This window comes from Musa acuminata, chromosome BXJ1-2 (genome assembly GCF_036884655.1).
Source record: "Musa acuminata AAA Group cultivar baxijiao chromosome BXJ1-2, Cavendish_Baxijiao_AAA, whole genome shotgun sequence".
Lineage (NCBI taxonomy): Eukaryota > Viridiplantae > Streptophyta > Magnoliopsida > Zingiberales > Musaceae > Musa > Musa acuminata.
In genome coordinates, this window is record NC_088328.1 from 1,502,860 (window position 1) to 1,526,794 (window position 23,935).

The window sequence follows — 23,935 nt, forward strand, 5'->3', positions numbered from 1 at the left end:
AATTCACTAAAACAAGGGCATTACATTAGCAGAAAAGCACATGGAAGGAGACAACTGAAGTGTTGCTTCCCTGTACTCCCATAAAACCATTAAAATGGAACAAATGAGAGAAAGGAAACAGAAATCATAAATCAACGTTAATTTGCTCCATCTACAAGGGGATGTGATCTCAACAGTCCTGTTGGCACTTGGCCTGGAAAAGGAGAGAGAGAGAGAGAGAGAGAGAGAGAGAGAGAGAGAGAGCTCTCTTGTTGACAACAAACAAAAAGTCTTGCCTTCTTGCTTGGCACTACCAGATCGAGCCACTCACTCCAGAAAGCTACCTAGCTTTCACATGCCTTGAGAGCAAAACTTTGCACATCATCGAAACATACACATGGAACTAAACCTTTCTGTTGAAATTATAGAACCAAGGCAGGCACTCCTACCAATTTCTGCCAAAGGAATATCTGATGCAAGCTATGTAGCTGCTCCTTGGGCAGCTTCTGGGAAGCTTCCAGAAACCAAATCTTTTGATCAGGTGCCTACAGATAAAAATAACAATAAGATCAAACCAAATAGCTTCAATTTAAATTGAAGAAAGAAAAGGAAAAAAAAAAACAATACACATGCTACCATATACTACCGATTAAACAACACTTTTGTAGCTAAAATTCACCAGGACATGTTCCTACTCTTTTGGTCATTTAACATAGACAGAAGTAAATTGAAAAAGTGGATAATTTACTCTGCTTTTCAGTTTCAAACAGAAATTTACCATTGATATCAACTATTGGTCAGAACTTAGTACATATGATCAACCGTTAAGTAGCACATCCTAATCAATTTATTCGATCAATTCATAGATAAGAAGTAGATTAAATAACAATACTTAATTTAACTCCAAATATGAGAAATACAACATTTTATTTTCTCGACACATTATTTTTCAGCCTGATCATCTTAGGACCACTCACACAGTTATGACAACCTTGAGCTATGCCATCTCCAACTTGTAAGCATGTTTAGATCCAAATACTGATCTAGTACAAGAAAATCAACAACAAAAAGAATACGTGATGTCCCAACACCATTTCAATGGATTGGACTTTGTTTAGGACAATATCACTAGTCAAAGACTCAAAACTAAGAGAAGACGAATATATTTAGTTATTATTTCGAATTAAGTTTACATGATCCATTGCTTATAAAGAATTCACACAACAGAATGATGGTTCGCTAAATCTCTTCCACCTGTTTATTTTTCAGCTTGCTGAATTTAGGGCCTCAAATCCATCTCCGAGTCACTCATTTGAGATATTTATTAAAAAGGATATTACAGACCATGAAAAATACAAAAAGACTCTGCCAGGTCAGTTGATGCTGTGACGGCAAGGTCTCAGCACTTTGCATGGTCATCGGTGTCCTACCACCACAGCAGCCTGAAATCTGAATCAGCATAGAGCCCATTGCCATATTAAAGTGGTGCCAATGCCAAGACCAGCTCATCATCACAGCTGCATGACTTTGCCTTGTAGACCAACTTATCTCAATACTAAACTAATAAAACTGATTAAAATCTAATAAATAGCACGATCGTTGGTTACAAACACCAGCTTGCACAGCCAAACCCCAAGAACAAAACCTTAAATGGCATTTCCATGTCCCAAAACCCAACTATTATTCCATAAAAGACATGTCATACAATAGAGCTACAGATATTCAACATTATGCTCCTGTGTCATCTTTGAGACAAGTCTTGTTGCACAACAAGTTCAATTACCTATCTAGCGCATACTAGGTACTCCTTACAATGGACAACCACAAAAAACAAGTCCACCAAACTTCTATTGTCTGCATAACTTCTGTGTCGCAATACTGTCCACTCAACCCAAATGCGATTGTCACGACCCACATATAAAGACTCTTCTATGAAATGCTCATCTGCATCACTATGAAATGCTTGTTTCCAGACAGATGAAGTGCAAACTCACTTCACATTTCCTCCCACATATGAAGACTCTTCTATGAACAAGACTAAAATGAACATCCTTTGCACCACCATTCTTATTAGTGTATCCTATCTCAAACATCCTTGGGGGGAATTCCTAATCTCCTTAATGGTTATCTGAACTAGCTCAAACCCAAAAGTTCTCTTCCCCAGCTCTCCCAAGATCTAAAAGATCACCAGAACACAATTGCTCGGAATGTTCAAGACATCAAATTGTAGGACAAATATTGTTATGCGTAACAGTGACGGAAGCACCCAATCTCTTTTGCTGAGCACGAGCACAAAATCATTCCAATCTCTATCTTATAATCAATTACTTCCTGAAATGTCCTAAAATCCTGTTATGTGTCTATCTTATAAAAATCACTTCCTGAAATGTCCAAAAATACTGTTATGATTCTATAGTTCTATCATTATGTGCCTCATGCAACAATATTGAAATTGTCTTAGCCAGCTTTTTTGAACTATATCACATAAAAGTAGAAATGAAAATGTGCACATCACAAAAAAAATCGGCCACACTAGAATACCACTTGATAATCTTGCTGGTACCGAGTTGTATGACCTAATACCAATGGCCAATTCTTATAACCTTGAATCCCATCCCCATCTGGCCCCCCTACCTGTCATCTTTCCCTCAAGCATAATTAATCCACTCATAGCTGATTTTGCCTATTGCTGACCCCCTCTTCCTTGCTGCTGCCTCGCCCGCTCTGCCAACAACACATGCCACAGCAACTTGATCTCAGCCCCCCAACTCCATCTTGTGATCTCATGTCCTTATGTTTCACCAACCACCCCTATCAGTTGCCCACCATCATGGGCATCTGCCTCATCACTGACTTCTCCTCCGCCTCCAATTTGTGCCTCCCTCAAGGCTGGCACCACCTACCCCCATTGCCAGAGTGCTATTATCTCTGCCTTCATGTTGGTCAATGCCACCCACACCAACGAGTTTGCCCTTGCAACGTGGCCACCACCATAGTGATCTGGACCTGTTCCTGCCTTTGAAAGTTGAAAGCGTTGGCACAGACAGGTAATGCTACCAGACTGAGATTTTAGTCCATGGTCGTACTAAAGACTTGTTATCTTTGCAATAAAATTAACTGTTAACGTCTGTTCAAGGGTGATGTGTCCCAGTTGAGTTGAATATCGACTTGAAATTTGGTACATACATTGGACCTGAAACTAACAAACATGAGGATTAGACAAAAAAAATTGTTTCCAAAACTGGAACCAATCATCTAAGGCCATTCAAACCTGGTTTGATGAAATCTCTCAATCATGAAGACCTAAATCCTCCTTAGGCTTAGTGGATGTTATGATTGATCAAAAACCTCCTTCCATTAGTATCTATAAAAACAAAATCCACCAATAGACCAAGAGAGAAACATAATCCTAAAAGAAACAAGTGAGCATTACAAATTTATAAAAAATGTTGTGATTACAATGTCCATCACTATTTCTTAGATAAGGATGCGAGAATCATAAACTGGCACACATCCAAGTCTCCAATTTGACAAGAAAATCAACGAATGAGAAGTACCATTAATAAATTATAGAAATGATAGAATAAAATAAATCAAAGGCATATATATATATATATATATATATACAAAAGGTTCGCAATACCGTACCGTACCGGTGTTTCGACCTGGGTTCGGTACCGGTATGGTACGGTATACCGAGCGGTACACCCAGGTGTATCGATCGGTATACTCAGGTGTGCCGAGTACTGTAGCACTGCTACAGTGCACTCGGACCGGTAACAGACGATCCGCGTACCGGCAACCTGTCAGACCGGTACGTACCGCCCGTACCGGGCGGTACAGTTCGGTACTGCAGACCATATATATATATATATATATATATATATATATATATATATATATATATATATATATATATATATATATATATATATCCCTCTAAATTAAAGATCATCATATGTATTACGCATCACTTCAAAACCAAAAACATGCATGCATATTATTATAGTTATACTTCGTTAGATAATGTAAGTTAACTATTAGCAGTGATTTAAAAAACGCTAGGCGCCAAGGTGCAAAAACGCCCGAAACACTAAGCACTCGCCCGAACGAAACGAGGCGCTAAAATATAAAAATATATAAATTAATTAATAAATATAATTATTTAAATAAAAATATGATATTAAATTAAAAAAAATCTTATAGAATCACAATATCATATTAACAAAAAAATCTCAAAATTCAAAACAATAACAATAATTTCAAATAAATAAAAATTAGTAGTATTAAAATCAAAATAATATATTATTAATCTAATAAATAAAAAAATATTGTTACTAATATACAGTTAACAGCAAGGTCCGTCATACCGTACCGTATCGGAGTTTCGACCCGGGCTCGGTATGGTACGGGTGTACCGACCGGTATACTGAGGTGTACCGAGCGGTACACCTGATTTTATCGATTTATCCCTCCAAAATACTTGAAAATTAGAAAAAAAAGGTTAAGATAGTGTTTTCAAGTTACAAATGCATACCTCTTGATTAGAAAACGAATACATACCTCTTGATTAGAAAAGTTAGGATAGTCTTAATTACTCTCTAATTAAAAAAAATGAATACAAACCTCTTGATTAGAAAGTTATTCCTCTTAATCTTCCTAAATTAGCCTCGATTGAATTCACAAATCGTTGTTTTATAGAGTTTAGGAAAGAAAAAGAAAGTTTGAGAGAGAGTTTAAGAGAGTATAATGAAATAGGAGAGAGAAGAATGGTTTAAATAGGAGGAGAAAAAGCTCCAACGGTCAAATTGATAGTTGGAACACTGTAGCACTGCTACTGTGTGGTAACGGTCGATTTCGACCGTTACCGAGTGGTGCCAGACGGTAACGGTCGAAATCGACCGTTACCGAGTGGTACCGGGCGATAACGGTCGAAATTTCGACCGTTACCGCCCTATTTTGCCCCGTATCGCCCAATACGGGGGTTTTTGGGGCGTACCGCCCGGTAGCGAGCGGTCCGCGTACCGGTAACCTACCGAACCGGTACGTACCGCCCGATACGGGCGGTACGCTTCGGTACGGTAGACCTTGGTTATTAGTATATTGTTAATATACTATTAACAATATACTATTGAGTCAATGTGAGTAGAGGGAGTAAGAGTAATAGTAGAGGCAATGGCAGCGGGAGCGGGAGCGACGATAGTGGCAAGCAGCGGTAGTGGTAGCGGCAACGATAGCGGTAGCAGCGAGCAGCAACACCGGTGTAAGAGTAAGACTGAGGCTGCTGATTGAGAGAAGCAGCAGCGGTAGCAAGAGCGGGAGCGGGAGCGGCGATAGTGACAATGGCAGCAACGACAGCGAGCAGCGACAACAACGACAAGCAGCGACAACAAAGACAAGCAACGATAGCGGAGAGAGGCAACAACAGTAGAGAGGAAATGTCAGTAGCATAATCTTGAGCAGGGTTAGGGTTGGGGAAGTCGTGAGAGGGATGTTGGGAGGCTGACATCGATGCTTTAGTTGGTTCAATCGAACCAACTGAAGCACCGGAGACCGAACCAAACGTAAAACACTGGTTCGGTCGCCTGGTTTAACCTGGGCGCTCGCCCAAAGCGCCCAGCGCCTAGGCGGTGCCTCTTTGAAGCGAGGCGCTTAGACATGAAGCGTGGCACTCGGGCCTCGCCTCGCCTCGCCTGAACGCCTATTGAAATCATTGACTATTAGTTAAACTTTAATTTACACCAACACCTCTTATGCACTCATCATAGTGCTAATAACAATAAAGGTATTTTTGGTAAACTAGTGTTAGATAATGATTAGTAAGTGGTCAACTTGTGTATTTTGGATGGATGTAAATGACAATAAGAAAAGTGGAGGTTCTTAATATTTACAGGAATCTATATGTTACATTATAATTTATAATTACGAATATGCTATTTTCAAACTTTGCAAGGATAAATATATTGCCCCGTCACAGTTTATATGTATATATAACTTAACATATGAAACAGAAAATTGTTGCCAAAAATTCCTGAATTCTGATACATCATGTTAAAATTATCATATAAATGTTTCTACGTAAGATTTTTTTTTTTTTGAGAAAGGTATTTGAAATATTTTATTAGTTAAACTATCAAGAATCAAAGAAGCTAACTAGGTTGCTTTTTCTTGTAAATAGCAGTCATGAGGAGTAGATGCTGTGCCCGTGGCTCACTCTACTTCCTTCAGATACCAGCAGCTGCAATAGGGGTGGCTGCAGCATAGTGGCATAATAAAGCAGCAGCAAAGGCAGTTCCTATCTTCTTCATCTCCTTCCACCACTCCTCCCCCACTTCTCTCTTCCTTTTCCTTAAGCTGTGATTGAGAGCTTGGATCTGTCCAACTAAATCAGGACTCAGCTGAGTCAGAATTAGTTGTCTTTATATCATCAAGTCAGAGTGACTCAGTACATGTCAATAGTGGATACATGTCGATGCACAAAGGCCTTAGACATGTGAATCCAGGTAAAATTGATGACATATGTGAAGTTGTAATTTCTTTAGAAGAAACAATTGAAACTTACATAAGATACAAGATAAAGATAAAAATGGACCCAACAAAGAATTACTAAATCAAGTAATAAAGTATATACTTCAAGAAAATATTAAAAAGGAACTAAAAGCAAAACAACAAAACAAACATAGAAGAAGAATGAAAGAGAAGATAAAAACAGTAAATATATCCTCTTCTTTGATGATAAGCCAGGTTGTGGTCTGGATTAAAGGGATTTTTGTCTTCCTCCAAAGTGACAATCAAGATTTTGTGTGATTTGTGCTTGGTGAAACATCTTGTGCTTGTGGAGATTCTGAGCCCCAGAATCAACCACAATATAATAGTGTCAAACCAACAACATTGCATTTAATTTAATTTAAACATTTAATTTTAGATCTGAGGTTTCAATCCTCATACCTGGAAACTGCCTCTCCACAGGAGAGGCCAACTTCTACCAGATAAGCATCAGAGATGGGCCCAAGATCACCAGAGGGATGATGGGAGACCAAAGACAAGAATCTCACATGGTAGCCTAGGTGAGTGCTGTTTTTTCATCAATTTTTTTACTTTTTTGTTTCTGAAAGCACTTCTGTGTTACTAAGGTGGTTGCGTTAGCATTACATACCATAACAGTCAGCAGTCAAACTGAGGAGAACCGGTAGAATTTAGAACTTTAATGGCATTCAGTTGTAGGTAAAAAGGAAAGGAAACAAAAACAAGAGACATTCACATAAGCAACAACTGCTAGAAATGCAAACCGAAGCACATAAGCAATGCCACCAGGTATGAAAAACAAATATGAACAAGGAAATTGTTAATTATACTACAAGTACTTTTTTTAAGGAAAAATCCATCTGCACCTGGAAGCAAAAATATATTCTCTTGTAACATAAGGCCAACTATATCCACTCTAATTGACCTAATAAGTAGATTTGAATGAACCTAGTTTAATTTAGAAAAAAAGATTGTATAAAATCTGGACTTTTAGCAAGGGGCTGATCTCCACATATGGTTTTTGATCGGAACCAGGTTAATTGGTCAGGTCAGTTAAATATTTATACACCTAGTATCAGCTCAAAGAAATAGGGTGCAAGAAACAAAAAATAAAGGTTAAGATAATCTAACCACTATCCACACATTTGCTAAGAGGACGAAAACAAAATAAATATGGAACTTAACACACACAAAAAAAGACATGTTCCTTTATAAGCCCCCATGATGGCTCTCCAACTAAACACAATTATATAAGCCTTGACATGTTCCCACATATATATACACAACAACAACAACATTAACAAAGCTGTAAGTCCCAATTATTTGGATGTTTTGATATATATATATATATATATATATATATATATATATATATATATATATATATATATATATATATATATATATATATATATATAATCTATCACAAATCAAGGATTTATATCTGGTTGAATACTGGTTGCAATAACCTACTGGACCAGTACGACACCAATTTACTAGATGGTGTACCAGTCTACACTGTCTAGTATCATTATACAAAAAATAATAACAAATGATATTATACCAGTATCAAACTATATCTTTCGCTACGATAGTTGACCACATCAGTATATACAATTCAGGACTTACTGGTCCAACCAATATTTAAAAACTGGTTGAGGATGCCTATAAATGTTAAAACTTGTAATGGTCCACATTAGGCCTCCAACAACACCCACAAGTAGTACCCTAACTTCAGAATGATGTAATGCAATTAAGGATGTCTACTTAAGATAATTCAAAATGAGTTGCTGTAGGATAAAAATAACATGAAAAAATAACATATATGTCTAATAAATATTCCCATAAAAATTTGGTAAATGCCAAGTGTCGTCTATGGTACCTTTTTGGCATGTTTGGTTCACTTCACCTTTTTTTTAGCAAGGATTGAAATATTGTACCGTACCGGAGTTTCGACCTTCTCTCGGTACAGTACAGTATTATATACCGAGCGGTATACCGTTCGGTATATATATATATATACCGCTTGTTAGTGAGCGATCCACGTATCGGTTTACAGTCGGACTAGTACGTACCACCCGGTACCATTCAAAATTGTATATATTGCTTTTTAGAATTAAAATGCACCTCTAGAAAAATAAGACTAATAGATGCTAGTTATCCATTTCCAGTTCCCCAAATAAAAAAACATTGAGGATATCACAAATCAAAAATCAAATCATGGTATGTAATTTCGAATGGTATCGCCCGGTACGAGAGGTACGTACCAATCCGATGGCATACCGATACGTGGACCGCCCGCTACCAGACAGAACGTGCAGTAGTGCTACAGTGCTACAGTAAGAGGAAGAAATATATAAAACCGCTTGGTACGCTCTGGTATACCGCTCGGTACACGGTACCATACCGTACCGAGCCAACCTCGAAACACCGGTACAGTACGGTATTGCATACCTTAAATCAAATAACTAAGATTTTTTTTTATAATGTATCATTTCAAATGAAGATATTTACAAATCAAATAAGCATTACAACAACAACAACAAAATTGTAATGTGTCATGTATTTGAGATAGCTGCATGGATCTTTTATGGTCATTGAACTATGAAAAGAGTCATATTCTTAGTTATATTAAGAGTACATAAATTTTTGCTTATGGTTTCTAATAAAGTTTTTTTAGGTCTCCCTCTCCCCCTCCTTTTTTCATAATCATTTATATCTTCTAACTTCATATATATAAGCCTCCTTAGCATATACCAATATTATCTTAAACAAGTATCTCTCAGTATTGTTCAGGAATGAAAACACTTCTTTTCCCATTTTAGCAATTCGACACGTTTGCCTCGACAATGATAAACCTTTTCTTTGTATATCTTGTTTCTTGATTGCGTAACACTAAAATCCATAAAGCTCGTTAGTCTAAGAACGATTTCCTTCTAATCTAAAAGGTACCTAGTGATTGCACAAAACTCCTTATGTCCCTCTCTATTTGAACCATCCGATTTTTCCTCTATGAACAACATTTTCATTATTCTTTCCATCTTATTGGATATGTAATCCAAGATATATATAAGACTTTAACTTGATGAAACTTCTTGGCCATTCAAATTAATTATATTCTCATGCTATCACTAAGATTACTTAGTCCTACTTATAGACTTTTGGTTTCCAAGGTTCATTTTCATAATACAAGCTTAAATTAATTTCATCTAACTTGTAATCAACAAAAACAATAGTTTACTTCATTATCAATGTAAAAAGATAGAAACTTAATACGGATACTTGATATAGTATTATACTAATAAAGAACTCATTAGACAAGTTCTAACACCTTTGACTACACTATGATTCATATCTTTTATAATATCAATATGGTTAACTATAATAAATCTTTAAGAACTCTATCAAATAAGCATTACAAAAGCAAATTCATTCTTGACACTACAAGAGATCTATATACAAGGGAAAGTCCACTAGAATACTCTTGTATCGTAGGATTCAAGGACTTACGTTTTGCCTAGACCGGAATGAAACTAGCGACACGTATTGGTCTGAGCTCCAACAGATACACAGACCCACCTCGGTCTGGTCCGCCATATAAAAGGGAAAGTGGGAAACCCTAAATCCCACTTCCACGCCGCCTATGCTTCTCACACAGCCATGATCAATGCTGCAACTTTTCGCCTTTGTCTTCTCACCGCGATTGACACCTCTTCTCACACAAATGGCTATTGGCAACCTCCTCTTGCCAAGACCTCGTTGCATACCACCATGCACAATCTTTGCCCTAATCACTTCTCAGGTATGTCTCTTCTCCTCTTCCTCTTCCTCTTTCTCCTTCCTCCACTGTTTCCTCTTCTTCGCTCTTTCTTCCTTCATCCTCCACTATCCCTTCCTCTTATCCCTGTTTTCCTTCCTCTCCGAAATACCGATACCTACCAATGTACCATGTGTCAGTACATAACCGGTATGTACTGGTCCGACAAATCTCCGTGACAAGTTTGGTACCCGACATGGCGAACCTTGGTAGGATTAACCTTTACAAGAAATACATGAACCACAACCAACAAAAAAGAATGTATTAACAACAAAATTTTAATTTATCATGACTAGGGCAGGGGAAGAAAATCAATAAGATACATTGGGAAGACCATTTATATTATTCCAAATTATTCTTTCCTTTAAATGAGACAATCATCAAACTCAATATTCACAATGTTAGCTAAATTATGCTAAATGCTTATTTTATACAAATAGGTATATGAAAAATTCACAATTCATAGTTGCACTAGGTGTTGCATCAGTAATTAATCGACTATTTACAGTTGACATCATGTTACCAACAGTCACTAGCACTTGTTTCTTTCTGGAGGAAAGTAAAATTAGAACAACTACCATGGCTTTTAGGATCAGAGGTGCAGTACACTAATTACTAAAAGTAAAGAACAGTTGAAGAAAGAACCACATAGAACAAATGATGCAAAAGACTTAATAAAGGGACTGCTGCTAACCATGAATTATCTTCAAAAAGGAGCCTCAAGTGATTCATCCCAGATGTCTCCACTTCCATTGGAGGCATCTTCACCATCTTCCTCCATGCTCAATCTAATATATTCTCTATGTGCAAAACGGTCCCACTCAGTCAAAGTTGGGTTTTCCCTTTCCTGAATTAACAATTACATGAACAGGTTACCAATTTATTGTATAATTAACAAGTTCCAAATAGCTAACAGCTCCTGAAAATGCAGAGTGATTCACTAACCTGCCGAATGAGAAATGGATCACGAGTTTCAAATGCCATGAATTTGTTGAGATTAAAAAGGATATTAAAAACATTTCCTGAAAGTTTGCAGCCTTTTAAGTCACGCAATGTAAAGTAGCTCTCATTCTGCGAAGAAAAAAATTTTAGTTTTAAATAATTCACAAACTCATCTTAATCTTAAACATCAGGAGATAGGTCACCTCAGATCCAATCATATCAATCATCTGGCACAAAATGTCCTCAAAGAGCACAGGTTCTTGCGCCATACATTCCATACGATGCAACTGCTCCTCATAGAAAAATTGCATCTCATTGGCAGTTAAAATTCCATTCCCATCCAAATCTATACACTTGAACCTGAAAAATCAATTCATTCCTAACAAATATTATAATTAATTAAGAAAATAGTTTAAATCAATGATGATCTAGAACGATCATGTGAAATTAATGACAATCTTTCTCATCATACATGGAGCAACAATAGAGGAGGGAGCCAGCTAGTATTTGACATCTACTTACCATGAATAAAAAATGAAGAGAGTAGATTAAACTCAAGATAAAGTCAGAGAAATCAACCAAGAACACAGATTCAAAAGTAGGTTGGCACCAACAGAAGCACACCTAAGATTGCTTGCAGTGAGAATAAATGTAAGAAGTACCTAAGGTAATCCTCTAAACATATTGTGGTTGTAACTTGTGAGGCATAATCAAGAAAAACTAAAAAAAGAAATATGAGTCAAACAATATGAATGTGCAGAAGTCCCAATACAAGTTAACTCTTGCTGTTTTGATGCCAACAGGCTACAGCTAAGTACTAAAGAAGGTGACAGGAATGTGAATAAGGAAAATTGTGATCTCATGATATTATGATAGTAATTTGCACAGTTTCTAGATATGAGTTAGTTTATAATAACTCTTTTTTTGACATATATAATATCTGAACCAATGTGGAAAACATGAATCATGGTTTCGTTAACAAGTCATGATGGAAAAAAAAAAACAAATTTAAAAGAACCATGAAATTCAGAAATTATGATTGGATCTGAATTGGTTGGCTACTACACATTGCAAAACTTCATGCTGCTGGCACGATAAGTATAACCAAAAGAGAATGGTGACTGAAACAAGAGGCACTAATTGCCTCCTACTCTGATAATGAATTTTTTAAAAGTGAAACAAGAAAGCCGAAATGGCAGCTTATAAAGATCCAACATATGATGGGAAATAGATTCTTCATCTTGTATATGATCACAGTAGGAAATCCTAATATTTCATGGTTGCAGCATTGGTATGCGTCCTGAAAAGAAGATCCTCAGATTAAAGAAAATAAGGAACAAGTCAGATATCTAAATGAAGTTTATTAAATAAATTTTGCTAAAAGGGCAGAAACTTCGACCATATAGAAAAATCAATTGGATCCATGGCAGATCCTGATACTGTAATCCCATGTGATTACATTACAAGGATAGGACTGGAATGGCTTGGACCTATTATACGTCAGAAAGCATTATTCATATTGTTTAAATTATTAGAACTTGACAACACCAGCCCCATTATCAGACACTTAGAATTTGTACTTAAATGTAAATTTGTCAAGCAAAAGATCTTCCATCAAAACAAAGCAAAAGAGGAAGAGATTATGTCAAATCAGATGGCATCATCATATAAACCATGCATATGACATAATTTTCAGAGGAGATGTTGCTATCACCAATACTCAAGACTAGGCTCAGCAGACTTATCCTCCTCTGCTAGTATAAAATACACAAAGTCTTCGTAGCCCATTTTGCCATCAGCATTGCTTTTAAATTTCCTGGGAACCTAGATGACAATTCAAACACATTGTGAATCACCTGTACAATTTAATAATCTAACAGCTGCACTTTATCTAGCATTTAAATTATCACTAGTATAATGCTTGACCATTGCATATTAACAAAATAATCTGAAAACAACAAATGTGTGAAAACCTGTGAAAAGATCCTTTCAACAATTCTGTAGGTCAGTGCATGGTTTCCATATCTGATAAGGTTCTCTTTATCAATCAAGAAGTCATGATCTGTATCAAGTTCCCAGAACTTACAATAGATCACATAGAAGTGCTCGTATGAAAAGTATCTGCAGGAATAAGCAGCAGCAAACAAAGCTGTTATTGTAAAATGCCTCAATTACTAACACAAAGTATAAAATTATAAACAAAAGTTATTACTAACTCATAATATAAAAGGTTTATAATTGGGGCCTCTATCTATCATAACAAGCGACTCTAAAGATTATTAGGCTTGCTTATGAAATTTGAAGTAATATAACCTTGCAGTGAAAGAAGGCGCATGCATCTTGCTACTTGAATCCTTAAAAACGAAATCAATGCTCCTCTTTAACTTCATACCTTTCAAAACCCATGCATATTAATCATAAGAGGTTATATTTTAGTTTGAAAACAATGCTCTTCTATAACTTATTATCAGAACTCATATCTGTGAGGCTTTCAGTTTCAATTTGTCAATTCAGATGTAATTTTGACCATGGATTAAAATACAGCCCAATGACATTTTAGTACAGTACCAAGAAACATATCCATCTGTATCACTCGATATCAATGAGGAAAAAAAATTAAAAATTAAAATTGTACTGGAATTGAGCTATATATTTTGATACCAGTACTTAGTGAATAATTTTAGTCAGCATGTACTAATCTGGCTAATATTTAATTCCTTGATTGTGACTGCCATAAGGACCTATGTCAGAAATTGTCTTGTGCTGTCAAAAAAAAAAAAATGAAACCAATGGGATTCCAAAATGCCAAAGTGAGCAGTTGTCAGTCATATCTGTATCAGCATAAACAGGCCTTTCCCTGCAAATAAAAGCAAGTTCAAGCTACAAGTTGGATAAAATTCCAAGTCTTTGATGTGCACCCAAGACAAGGAGACTCTCCACAACCATAACCACCACTAATTTAAAGAACTCTTAGTCAATCAGTCATTTCACACACATGCAAGAATAAGAAGCCAGTAAGGTCATATTTTATCACCAAGAGACAAAAGTCATACAAATGACAGAAGAATAAAAATGATCACTGATAAATTAGCAAATGATAGTATGAAACGCCAGATGCAAAATTAAATTGAAATTGCAATAGTATTTCAGGCATTTACAATATTAACTCCAAGTCATTTACATAAATACAAGGACACCAGAAGCCCGTAAGGTCACATATTCTCATTAAGAGACGAAGTCATATAAACAATGAAATAATAAACATAAACTCCAATTCACTAGCAAAAGATAGTGTCAACAGCTAGATGCATGATATAAGTCCAAACTGCAATAGTACTTCAGGCATCTACAATATAAACTTGCACAGATCATTCCAAGCTCATGTACAAGACGGATAAAAAGTGCATTAACATAAAGTCACCTCAAGACTTTGTTAATATCCTCCTCTTCGTCAGCATGCTGCATCGCAGCAATTAAGTTTCCATGTTTCAACTCTCTGAGGGTAAGTTGACCATTTCCAGATCTATTCACATGGTAAAAGATTCTGTATATGACAGTTTCAGCTGGAAAAAAGGTTCCAAAACAATATGAATTAGAGAAAGTACTACCATGGCATTTGGAGAGTTCGAAGGTCAAAGATGATGATGCTGTTATCTAATATGTCATTGAACACTTGGGATTAGACAACAAAAGCAATTGGTTGTGATTATCAATGTATAGATGCAACACATGACAGAAGCATAAGGAAAGTCTATGAGCAACAGTATAGAATAAATGAATAATGACTAGAAAATGATGTCAAGTTGTGATAAAAAATAATGATAGTGATGAGTTTGACCTTTAACCAATATGTCAATGGATCATGTTCTAATAAACTACACAAGACATTCTCCACATCGAAATGCAAAGCCAAAAGAAGTTCTTATGTTTTTGCTTTACATGTGCACAGTAACAAACAACTCACTGAATTGTAAACATCTTATTTTCTAATGACAACTAGAGCAGTTGAGCGTGCAATGTCTAAATCTTAAGAATTTAAATTATTCACACAATATATTGGTCTGATGGAGTAAGTCTTAAGTAAAAATGAATAATCCATCTGACCATATGGATTTCCTCCAAACACATTATAGGTGACTGATAGGGTATTAGGGTTACCACTGTTATGCAGGTTAAGTAACTGATGACTCATCAACTTTTCTTCCTTGCCATAACTTTTCATATTTTATCTTCTTCTTATACATGCATTGCCAACCAAGAAGAATAGTATGTGGTTCACTTACAGCTTTCATGGTAGGTCCTAGTGTTCCTAACTCTCCAGAACATCCACAATTCTTTTTGCTAATCATAACTACTAGTGCTCCACAGGTTTATACTTTAAGATTCACTAACTGGATAGACTGTATACAGCATGACTATCAAAAGTTTCACTATAATTGCATCAAACAGCCATGAATAAAGTGAACATCTGTTGTCTGCAAGCTTTTAAACAAAGATTATGCTTTTTTCATCACATGATAAGTGTATATCATGAGATGAGAGAAGCATTTCGGTTGATGGAAAGCCTTATCCATTTCTTTTTCCATAAAAAAGAAAGAAGTGCAGATGGGATTGTAGATAACAAGGACTGCCATATTGTACCAGTCGCTGGCCGGACCGGTACATACCTGTGTTTCAAAGACGAAGGAGAAGAAGAAGGCACAATGGAGAAGAGAGGAGGAAGAAAGATGAGAAGGTAGTGGAGGAAGAGGAAGAAGGAATAAGAGAGGCAGTGGAAGAGGAGGAAGAAGAAGTGGAAGCGATGGAGGAAGAAGGAAGAAGAGGAGGCAGTGGACAGTAGGAAGAAGGAAGAGGAGAAGAGGTGGGAGTGCACTAGGCAGTGAACATTAGCGGCGACAACATTGAATGACGGCGGCGGCGACAATGACATCAAATGTCACTGGCACGACGCCGTATGATAGCAGCGATGACAACAGCATCACAAGAAGACAGCTCATGTTCATGAGCCCTCTACTGCATCAATTATCCAAAATGATTATTCAAACTCATGTTCTGGAAATTGATACTTCTTATCGTATATAGCTTTATATTTCCAGTTCTTTCCACTGGTACTTCAGTAAAAAGATGGAAGTCACTCAATTGTTGCATTCCCTTCTAGAACATTTATTATCAAAACTCCAATATTACCAAGGAAATTGAAGACATGAAATTAAAAAATATTGAATGAAGCACAATAGTGTTATTTGAGCTTCAATATTGTACAGGTTGTGCATCTTCTATCTTGTCTTTAGAAACATAAAAAATGACTTATGCTGATCACCATAAAAGATCTCACTAATATATCCAAAGTTCCCACAGAAAATTATCATGGATTTCACAATCATAGATCTCTCCTCCAATTCCCCCAACCCAAAAGAAAAAAACCTCACCGGGCCCCTAGGAAATGAATATAATTATCAATCACAGATATCCAAATAATCAATTAAACACATTTTGGTTCATAAGCTCAAACAATAAATATCGTGACAATTGTGAAGTAAAAGAGTAAGGAAGAAGCAGGACAAAGAAAGCAGCAATATGGTCAACAAAGAAAGCAACAAAAAGAAAGAAAGGAAAAGCAGGTGTTTACAACCAACTCATATAGTCAATATGAACTTCAGATGCCTGGTCTTTTCCATTTTGGTTTTCAATGAAGGAAAACTTGCTTAATGGTTGGCCTTTCTACTTTTCTTGAAGAACAGAACTGTTACCCTTTCAGAAATTAGTTGAGTTTGATCTCTTGCATCACATAGATCTTACCATTTGTAATGAAGATAAAATGATAAAAGATGCAAGTGATTATACAGGCACACCCTTTAGGAACTGGACCTTAAGAAAACAAAACAAGGGACACTATTAATGCCTCAGTGAAAACTGTGAGCTCACTTAAGGTGAGAGTCAAATTATGCAAAATCATCATCTGAAAAGATGAACATTTATCCCACAAGTAATTATAGAGGTACACCTTTTAGGATCTGGGCCTCAAAAAATTAACCAAGAGACATGATTAAGGCATGTCTCAGTGAAGGCTATGAGCATGCAATTGAGGAGATGACCAAAATGTGCAAGATTGTTTTTTGACAAGAGGAACAACTATCCCAACTATATATGTATTCACTTGTAACTTAAATATCATGATGATCACCCAACTAACTTATTATAATGCCAAACATAATGAGAATACTTAATAGTAAAGGCATCTTTATCATAAGTAAGAACTCACCATATCTATCCTGGAACTCAGGGGTTCCCTGTAGGAACTCCAAACCTGGATGGGTTGCCAAAAGTTCTCGCAGGACTGGTTTAAAGTCCTCCTACAGGAACCCGGAGTAAATTTAATCAATTTAGTGTCAAAATTAGAAGGAATGAAATTAATCTCCTATAATGAATGTACCATTAATCTTCTGCTTAAGTCAGATGAAGATTGTGAACACCTGTCTAAGAAACAATTTATTTAAATGCTTGGAAAGAGGAAACAAACCTGAGTAAGGTACTTGTGGTCCGGTTGCTTCAAAATGGTAAATATTTGTGTACCTATATCCTTTATCATCATGTTACTGTTAATCCAATATTCGACGAATGAATCCCTAAAATAGTATCAAAAAGTTACAAATTTCAGTGTGACGAACACCTCCAATAATAAAATATAGAATAATAAGCAAACCTAAGTTTATTTATGAATGATCATAGAACCTATATGTTGTAAAAGAGAAAGCTGAAATAAAACAATGACAAATGAAACAAATGACTATATTTGAAGAGGGTAATTGGGAATAAACTAATTGACTTAATAATGTAATGTAATCATTGTAGTGTCTTCACAATTAAGCAATGCATTAATTGACTTGACTACATAAAATAAATCTTGATGTCACCTACAACACTAAATAACTCGAGCAAAAGCTTCAAAGAGTACCATGGTCCCAAAAGAAAAGAACATAGTATTACCTACCACATAGCACATGCCAAGCTAACCTACAATAACCGCACCCTAATATGTACCATGACAATGAATTTACTGTTTTCCAACTAAGGCTGAAAAGACAGACACCTTTCCTGTCTCTGTCTTAGCAAGGTCCGATTCTAAAAAAAAAACAAAACACAAAACTTATAGTAAAAGAGGGTACAGCTGGCAACAAAAGCAGAAGGCAAGAACATTAAGTCTTTCCATTTAATGGCAATGAAAGTTATTTGTAATGGTGACTTAATGTATGAGGTTCATGAGATACCATGAAGTCCAATGTAATTTGTCTAACCCTTGCAAACATAGAGGCTATATTTAGGGGTCCTAATAAGATGTCTTGGACAGGATTCATGTCAAGTTGAGAGAGATGAAAATAATGAGATAACACCATGAATCCATAAAAATTTTTATGAGAGAAAATTTTAAACCAAAATCAAACCAACTTAATACTGATGGAACCATATCTGCAACATGTATCTCAATAAATAAGTCAAATCAAGTAAAAAATGATACCATCAACTAACTTCAATTCAATATGACTTTCTTACACAAAGAAAACTTGAGATATTAATCCAATCAACCTATCAATGATGGTTAACTTCTATAACCTAATTGCAAGGAAACTAACATGTAGAACCAAAAGCATAATTAACACATTTAACCTGATTGTTCATTATATCAAAATATATCAAGATTAATTATGAAAACACAAAACCTATTAACAAGGCAATTTGCAACATTTCATTTATGGTTTGAACCCATAAAGTCCACATGACCCCACTGGTTTCATGTCAGGTCATATCGAATTTGTGGCAAGTCAATAATAGCCACATAGTTGTATATATTAGTTATCGTTCAAACTGTTTTCACATCACAAGAAAAAAGATACCTTACTACGGTGCCAAACTCCACCCCGTTCTGAAGTTCTAAGATGGCTACTAAATGTCCAAGTATGACTCTGAAAATACAGGTATATGACTGTGGAGATTAATTATGATTCCATTTAATGAAAAGATGATTTCTTTTGGGTACTACTTTCTTCCTCTTCTACCTTCTCTATCTTACCCCCAGTCTCTCTCTTCAAAATACTGCTGCTTTCTATTTTACTATGAAAAAAAACTAATATATATATATATAATTTCATTCAATACATGCCCAGCTTCCTCACAGCCAGATGTGGATACAATTTTATATTTGCAGTGGAAGATGGTTGATTAATCAAGTATATGTCTAAAATTTGACACAAGCACATAAATGCTTAAAAGTTTAACTTAATGCACCATCCAATCCAGACCATCTATTAGGCTGATAGCAGGCTATATGCAACCTGATGTTACATGCCTGCTAAACAATAACATAACAACAAATCATTTGAATTTATGGCAGGCTCAGGTTCTGAAAATATTCACATATGCTATTTGCAGGCTGTGATTAAACAAATTTAGAACATTACTGTGTAGATTGTTGCAGATAATACATCAGTCCCACATCATGAGAAAAAATGGTTAAAATCACATTAAGATTTAAGATCAATTGAGAGGAGGGAGGGTAATGCTACTCTTTTGTGCTGGTTGTCACTTGCCACTAATAAGATGCAATGACATGATCCCAAATATAATCAACTTTCAGAAAAAGAAAAAGATAAGCTTAGACTGCAAAGCAATGGACGATCAGAAATTTTATGATTTTATCTTGAATATTAAAGAATTGGAAAATAGTTTTAAGCAGCAGTAAAAGCTAAATAACCAATACAAGTTTAAGCAATGAAATTGTAGAAGCTCCCAAAGATCAATTTGTAGAATATAAGTAGTCTTGATTCTTATAAGGTTTTACATACCTTGTTACCATTCCAGTGCACTCAACATCAATTTTTCTGAAAAGAGAACTGGAAAGAAATGATGGTAACTTGCAGATTTCCTTTGTCAGGGTTTTGAATTCTAAAATAGGAAAAACCAAGTTTAAATGATTGTCATGCTGATTAACACTATAAGCGTTAGCATGTGTCGCATGCAAGTTCACCTTGTATTTGTAGTCCGTCCATGTTGCCAAAGAAAAGATGATCAATTCTAGATAAGCATTGTTCCTTCAGTTCTCTTGGAGGAGGACGCCCATATTGGAAGTAGAACTGTGATTGTATCAATCATTTAAAAATCAGTTAAATAATAGAATCCTTAGCCACCTACAAAAGATATTTTAGTCTGCATTGCGAATAAATATGATCAACAGTTAGACACCACCTGAGGTATAACTTCTTTGACAGGTTCATTAACTAATTTTAGTGGAGAACCAAAAGGTGAAGGTCCAGCTGCTGAACTACTACGCTTCATAAAACGAGGAGATCCAGATGTGCTCCTAGGTGAGAGAGGAGGCACACTGCCAGCAGGAAACATGGAAGGCAGTGAATTGTTAGCAGCAGCAATTGCAGTACCAGAGCTGCCAGCAACATTCAAAGGTGAACCTGCTTTTGCATCTTCAATCAATGACTTAACCTGAGACCAAAGGCTAAACGATGAGATACTAATGTGAAACATTGGCAGAAGTACCCTAATTACTCTTGAGTATATTTTATCAAGAATCCTTTATAATAGTTCAGGACAAAAGGTTGTTCTCTTTAAGATTTTTTCCATTTTACGTGAACTGGGGACAAAGGATTTGCAGTCCCCTGCCTTGCCACTTGGCCATGTTGTCAAGGTCGTAAATGATCAAGTGGCATCCAATCCATGAAATGATTTGATATATACACCGAGGCGTCTACATATCACCAACAAATTACAGTCCATCCCCTCTTCCATTATTTAAATATTTAATCTAGTTTAGGGACAGAAAACTTAATGAATTGTATCTAAAGACATGGAAAGGGATATTTTTATGACAGCAACAAAAGTCCAAGCTCATGACATCATTGATTTTGTATCTCGAGTTATTCAACGGTTTGGCATGAGTTTTTTTTTTTTGCAAATGTAATTTTGTAATTTGCGGAGTTGTAGCTCCAATAGTGAAGGACCGAAGAAGATTAGCCACCACTCGTCTTGGAGGTAGGTCATAATGGACACGTAATAGGTTCTTGGTGCTTTAATGATACAGCATATGAGGAATGACATGATTGGAAGTGGATTATATTAACTGTCGTATAGAAATAAATGTAAAATATCTAAGCCAGACTTAAGTGCATTTATACATATGTCTTATGTCATTATCTTTGACGTTACAGTTTTCTTTTTTGAATTCAACATCATCAACATTATGCTTTTTTTCGTCACTGTTCTCCAACAAGACCTTTTGATGCTATTTCTGACCTGCTAGCATCAATATTCTCTTATTTTGCTCTCTAAATTGGTATGATACTAGGGCAAACAAAAGTTATACTCACAAGAAAGAAACAGTGAAGTCGTCACAAGTATGTTCAAGTCATGGTGCATTTAATATAAATTTTCATGATGCGGTGGTAATCATATCTATTTCAGCTTAAGAAATCTTACGCATATTAGAATTTGAATATATACAAGAATATTACAGCTCTTAAATTCCTTAAATGAGCTCGTTAAGGAATGTGTCTTAATTTCAAAAGGAATAAAATAATAACTTAAATGCTCCTTCTAATATTGCAAAGAATCATAGGCATATATGCCAAGAAAAGACTCTAAATCTTCAACAAAGCCAATTATGCTAAGTTGCTAACTGATCTCCAGAAACAAGAGGGCAGAGCATATCATGCACATTACCAACAGAGACATCCTGAATAGATAGCTCATCAATTTTTGAGCGAAAGAGTCCTTAAGATCAACAAAGGTATGTTATGCACAACTAAGCGTCCCACCACTTGGCGCAAAAGGTTAACAGAAGAGTAAACAAGACTAGCTGAGTTGAATTGACTGTCACAGGACAAAGAAGGTAAAGAAAACGTACCAATTTCCTCGTTTCTGGCAATGAGAGCCACTGGCAATACAGGTCTTCAGCTATTTTAGGTTTCTCCTTCAGAGCTAATTGAGATACCTCCGGAAGCTGCAGCAGCTCCGGGTCAAGTGATGCCATGTCCCTCACCATATCCGTATCCATTCCAACCAAATCCTTCCTCGCGCATAAAACGAGAACAGAAACAACCAACAAAAAGAAAACCGGAAACCCTGGATCCCCAAGCTTTCTTGACCAAAGAATCCAAAAATCAAATCCTTGGTTTAAAAATCACGGGCAACAAACCCTAAGCCTTCCAATCCGATCGTCGCCCTCCCTACCCTTCTCCATCTGCACATTCTAGCAACCAAACCTCGAATCCCTCCAACGAGTTGTCAAATAAATCCAAGAAATCCTATATTGGAAGCTGAGAAGCTGGAGAAACCTCAGATCGCTTCGACTCGGCGGGATCCTGGCTTAACCCGACACCGAAGCAATATGAAGCGAGATCGTCCTCGAAATCTCTCTCTCGGAAGACCGGAACTGATGGCAAGCGGAGGAAAGCACGATGATTGTATCTGGAACGGGAGGGAACTCGGATCACGGAGCTCGCCGCCCTCGAGGACCAAGGTGAGAAGAGGTGGCTTCGGACCTCGAAACGCCGAGAGAGGAAAGAGAAAAGTGAGAAAGCAGCATGATCGTCGCCCATCATATATATAATACTATTTAATTGATTGATATAATTGACATGAGCCGTCCGATTTGTCATAACCATGCGGAATGAGATCTGCGGCCGATAGAAACAGACGAGTCCATCAGAGGCTTCGGATCAATTACATCATCGATGGACCCAAACCACTAAGAACGCACCACGTTGGTCATTCTGCAACGAGGTGGCCCAAGAGACGCGTGGGGCCTAATTAGGCGGACTGAATCAGCCGCGACAATTATCAGGGTTGACATGGTCTCGTACAGATCTGATGTGTCACATGGACTCCAACACTCAAGATTATAAATGAGGGTGATACCATCACCGGAAATTTTACAACTGAGTTTGGTATAATTGTTAATCTAATCGATCCATAATTGATCATAATGAAAAGGATCTGAGATGATTCAGCATTCTGAGCTTGTGCTTTGAGTGAGAGGATCAATAAAATAAAAAAATGGAACAACTCACTCAAAAATTTTTTTTTATTTTAATACATATAACTATCAATAATAATATAAATTCTAGGCAAAATCATACTATGCATCGCATTATGTCAATTACGATAATAATCACTTTTTCAATAATAATAATAATAATAATAATAATAATAATACATAAATTTTAGGTATTTTCCAATCAGTACCTTTATTATATTTTTTAAATAATATCTTTAATTTAATAATAATAATAATAATAATAATAATAATAATAATAATAATAATAATAATAACTGTCCCTTAAAAATGTTTACATCTGTTGCATTGACTTGGCTTGTTACTACATTTTTTTTTGTCTCGTACAGAGTTTTAGTCATCATAATAAAAATACTATAAAAAACATACTAAAAAATATTATAAACAATCGAAATGGATTTTCTAATCTCAATCAGACTAACTATAAATCTAAAAAATATAATATTATAAAAATATATAATATAATATCACTTACAGTATTTTTTTAATAATATTTATAGTGTTTTTAATACCTCAATAAAAATATTATACTGAAAATAATATAAATACTATTGAAAAATGAATCAAATGAAAACATTGTAACGGTTGGAAAC

The 23,935-nt window shown here is 35.9% G+C and overlaps 1 protein-coding gene across 2 annotated transcripts; it reads right to left on the bottom strand.

Annotated features, from left to right (window-relative positions):
* Window positions 1–234: 234 nt before the first annotated feature.
* Window positions 235–22,822, bottom strand: LOC135595183 (serine/threonine protein phosphatase 2A regulatory subunit B''beta-like). 2 transcript variants are annotated; one of them, XM_065085769.1, is made up of 13 exons: window positions 22,173–22,822; window positions 20,504–20,755; window positions 20,286–20,391; window positions 20,104–20,203; window positions 17,784–17,889; window positions 17,526–17,616; window positions 14,685–14,826; window positions 13,237–13,384; window positions 12,978–13,087; window positions 11,467–11,623; window positions 11,267–11,392; window positions 11,016–11,168; window positions 235–524 (listed from the first exon to the last, which is right to left on the bottom strand). In XM_065085769.1, the coding sequence occupies exons 1-12, from the start codon at window positions 22,320–22,322 to the stop codon at window positions 11,028–11,030; spliced, it is 1,629 nt and encodes a 542-aa protein (XP_064941841.1). In that variant the 5' UTR covers window positions 22,323–22,822; the 3' UTR covers window positions 235–524; window positions 11,016–11,027. The 2 variants fall into 2 exon arrangements, with proteins under 2 accessions (XP_064941841.1, XP_064941837.1); XM_065085765.1 differs by lacking the exon at window positions 235–524 and adding an exon at window positions 3,258–3,343 and having other exon boundaries at window positions 22,173–22,482.
* Between the last annotated feature and the right edge of the window lie 1,113 nt (window positions 22,823–23,935).

Coding starts and splice junctions, on each gene's coding strand:
- LOC135595183 (XM_065085769.1), bottom strand. CDS start 22,322: ATGGATACGGATATGGTGAGGGACATGGCATCACTTGACCCGGAGCTG. Junction 20,204..20,285: donor GGACGGACTACAAATACAAG/GTGAACTTGCAT, acceptor TTCCTATTTTAG/AATTCAAAACCCTGACAAAG. Junction 17,617..17,783: donor ACCACAAGTACCTTACTCAG/GTTTGTTTCCTC, acceptor GGGTTCCTGTAG/GAGGACTTTAAACCAGTCCT.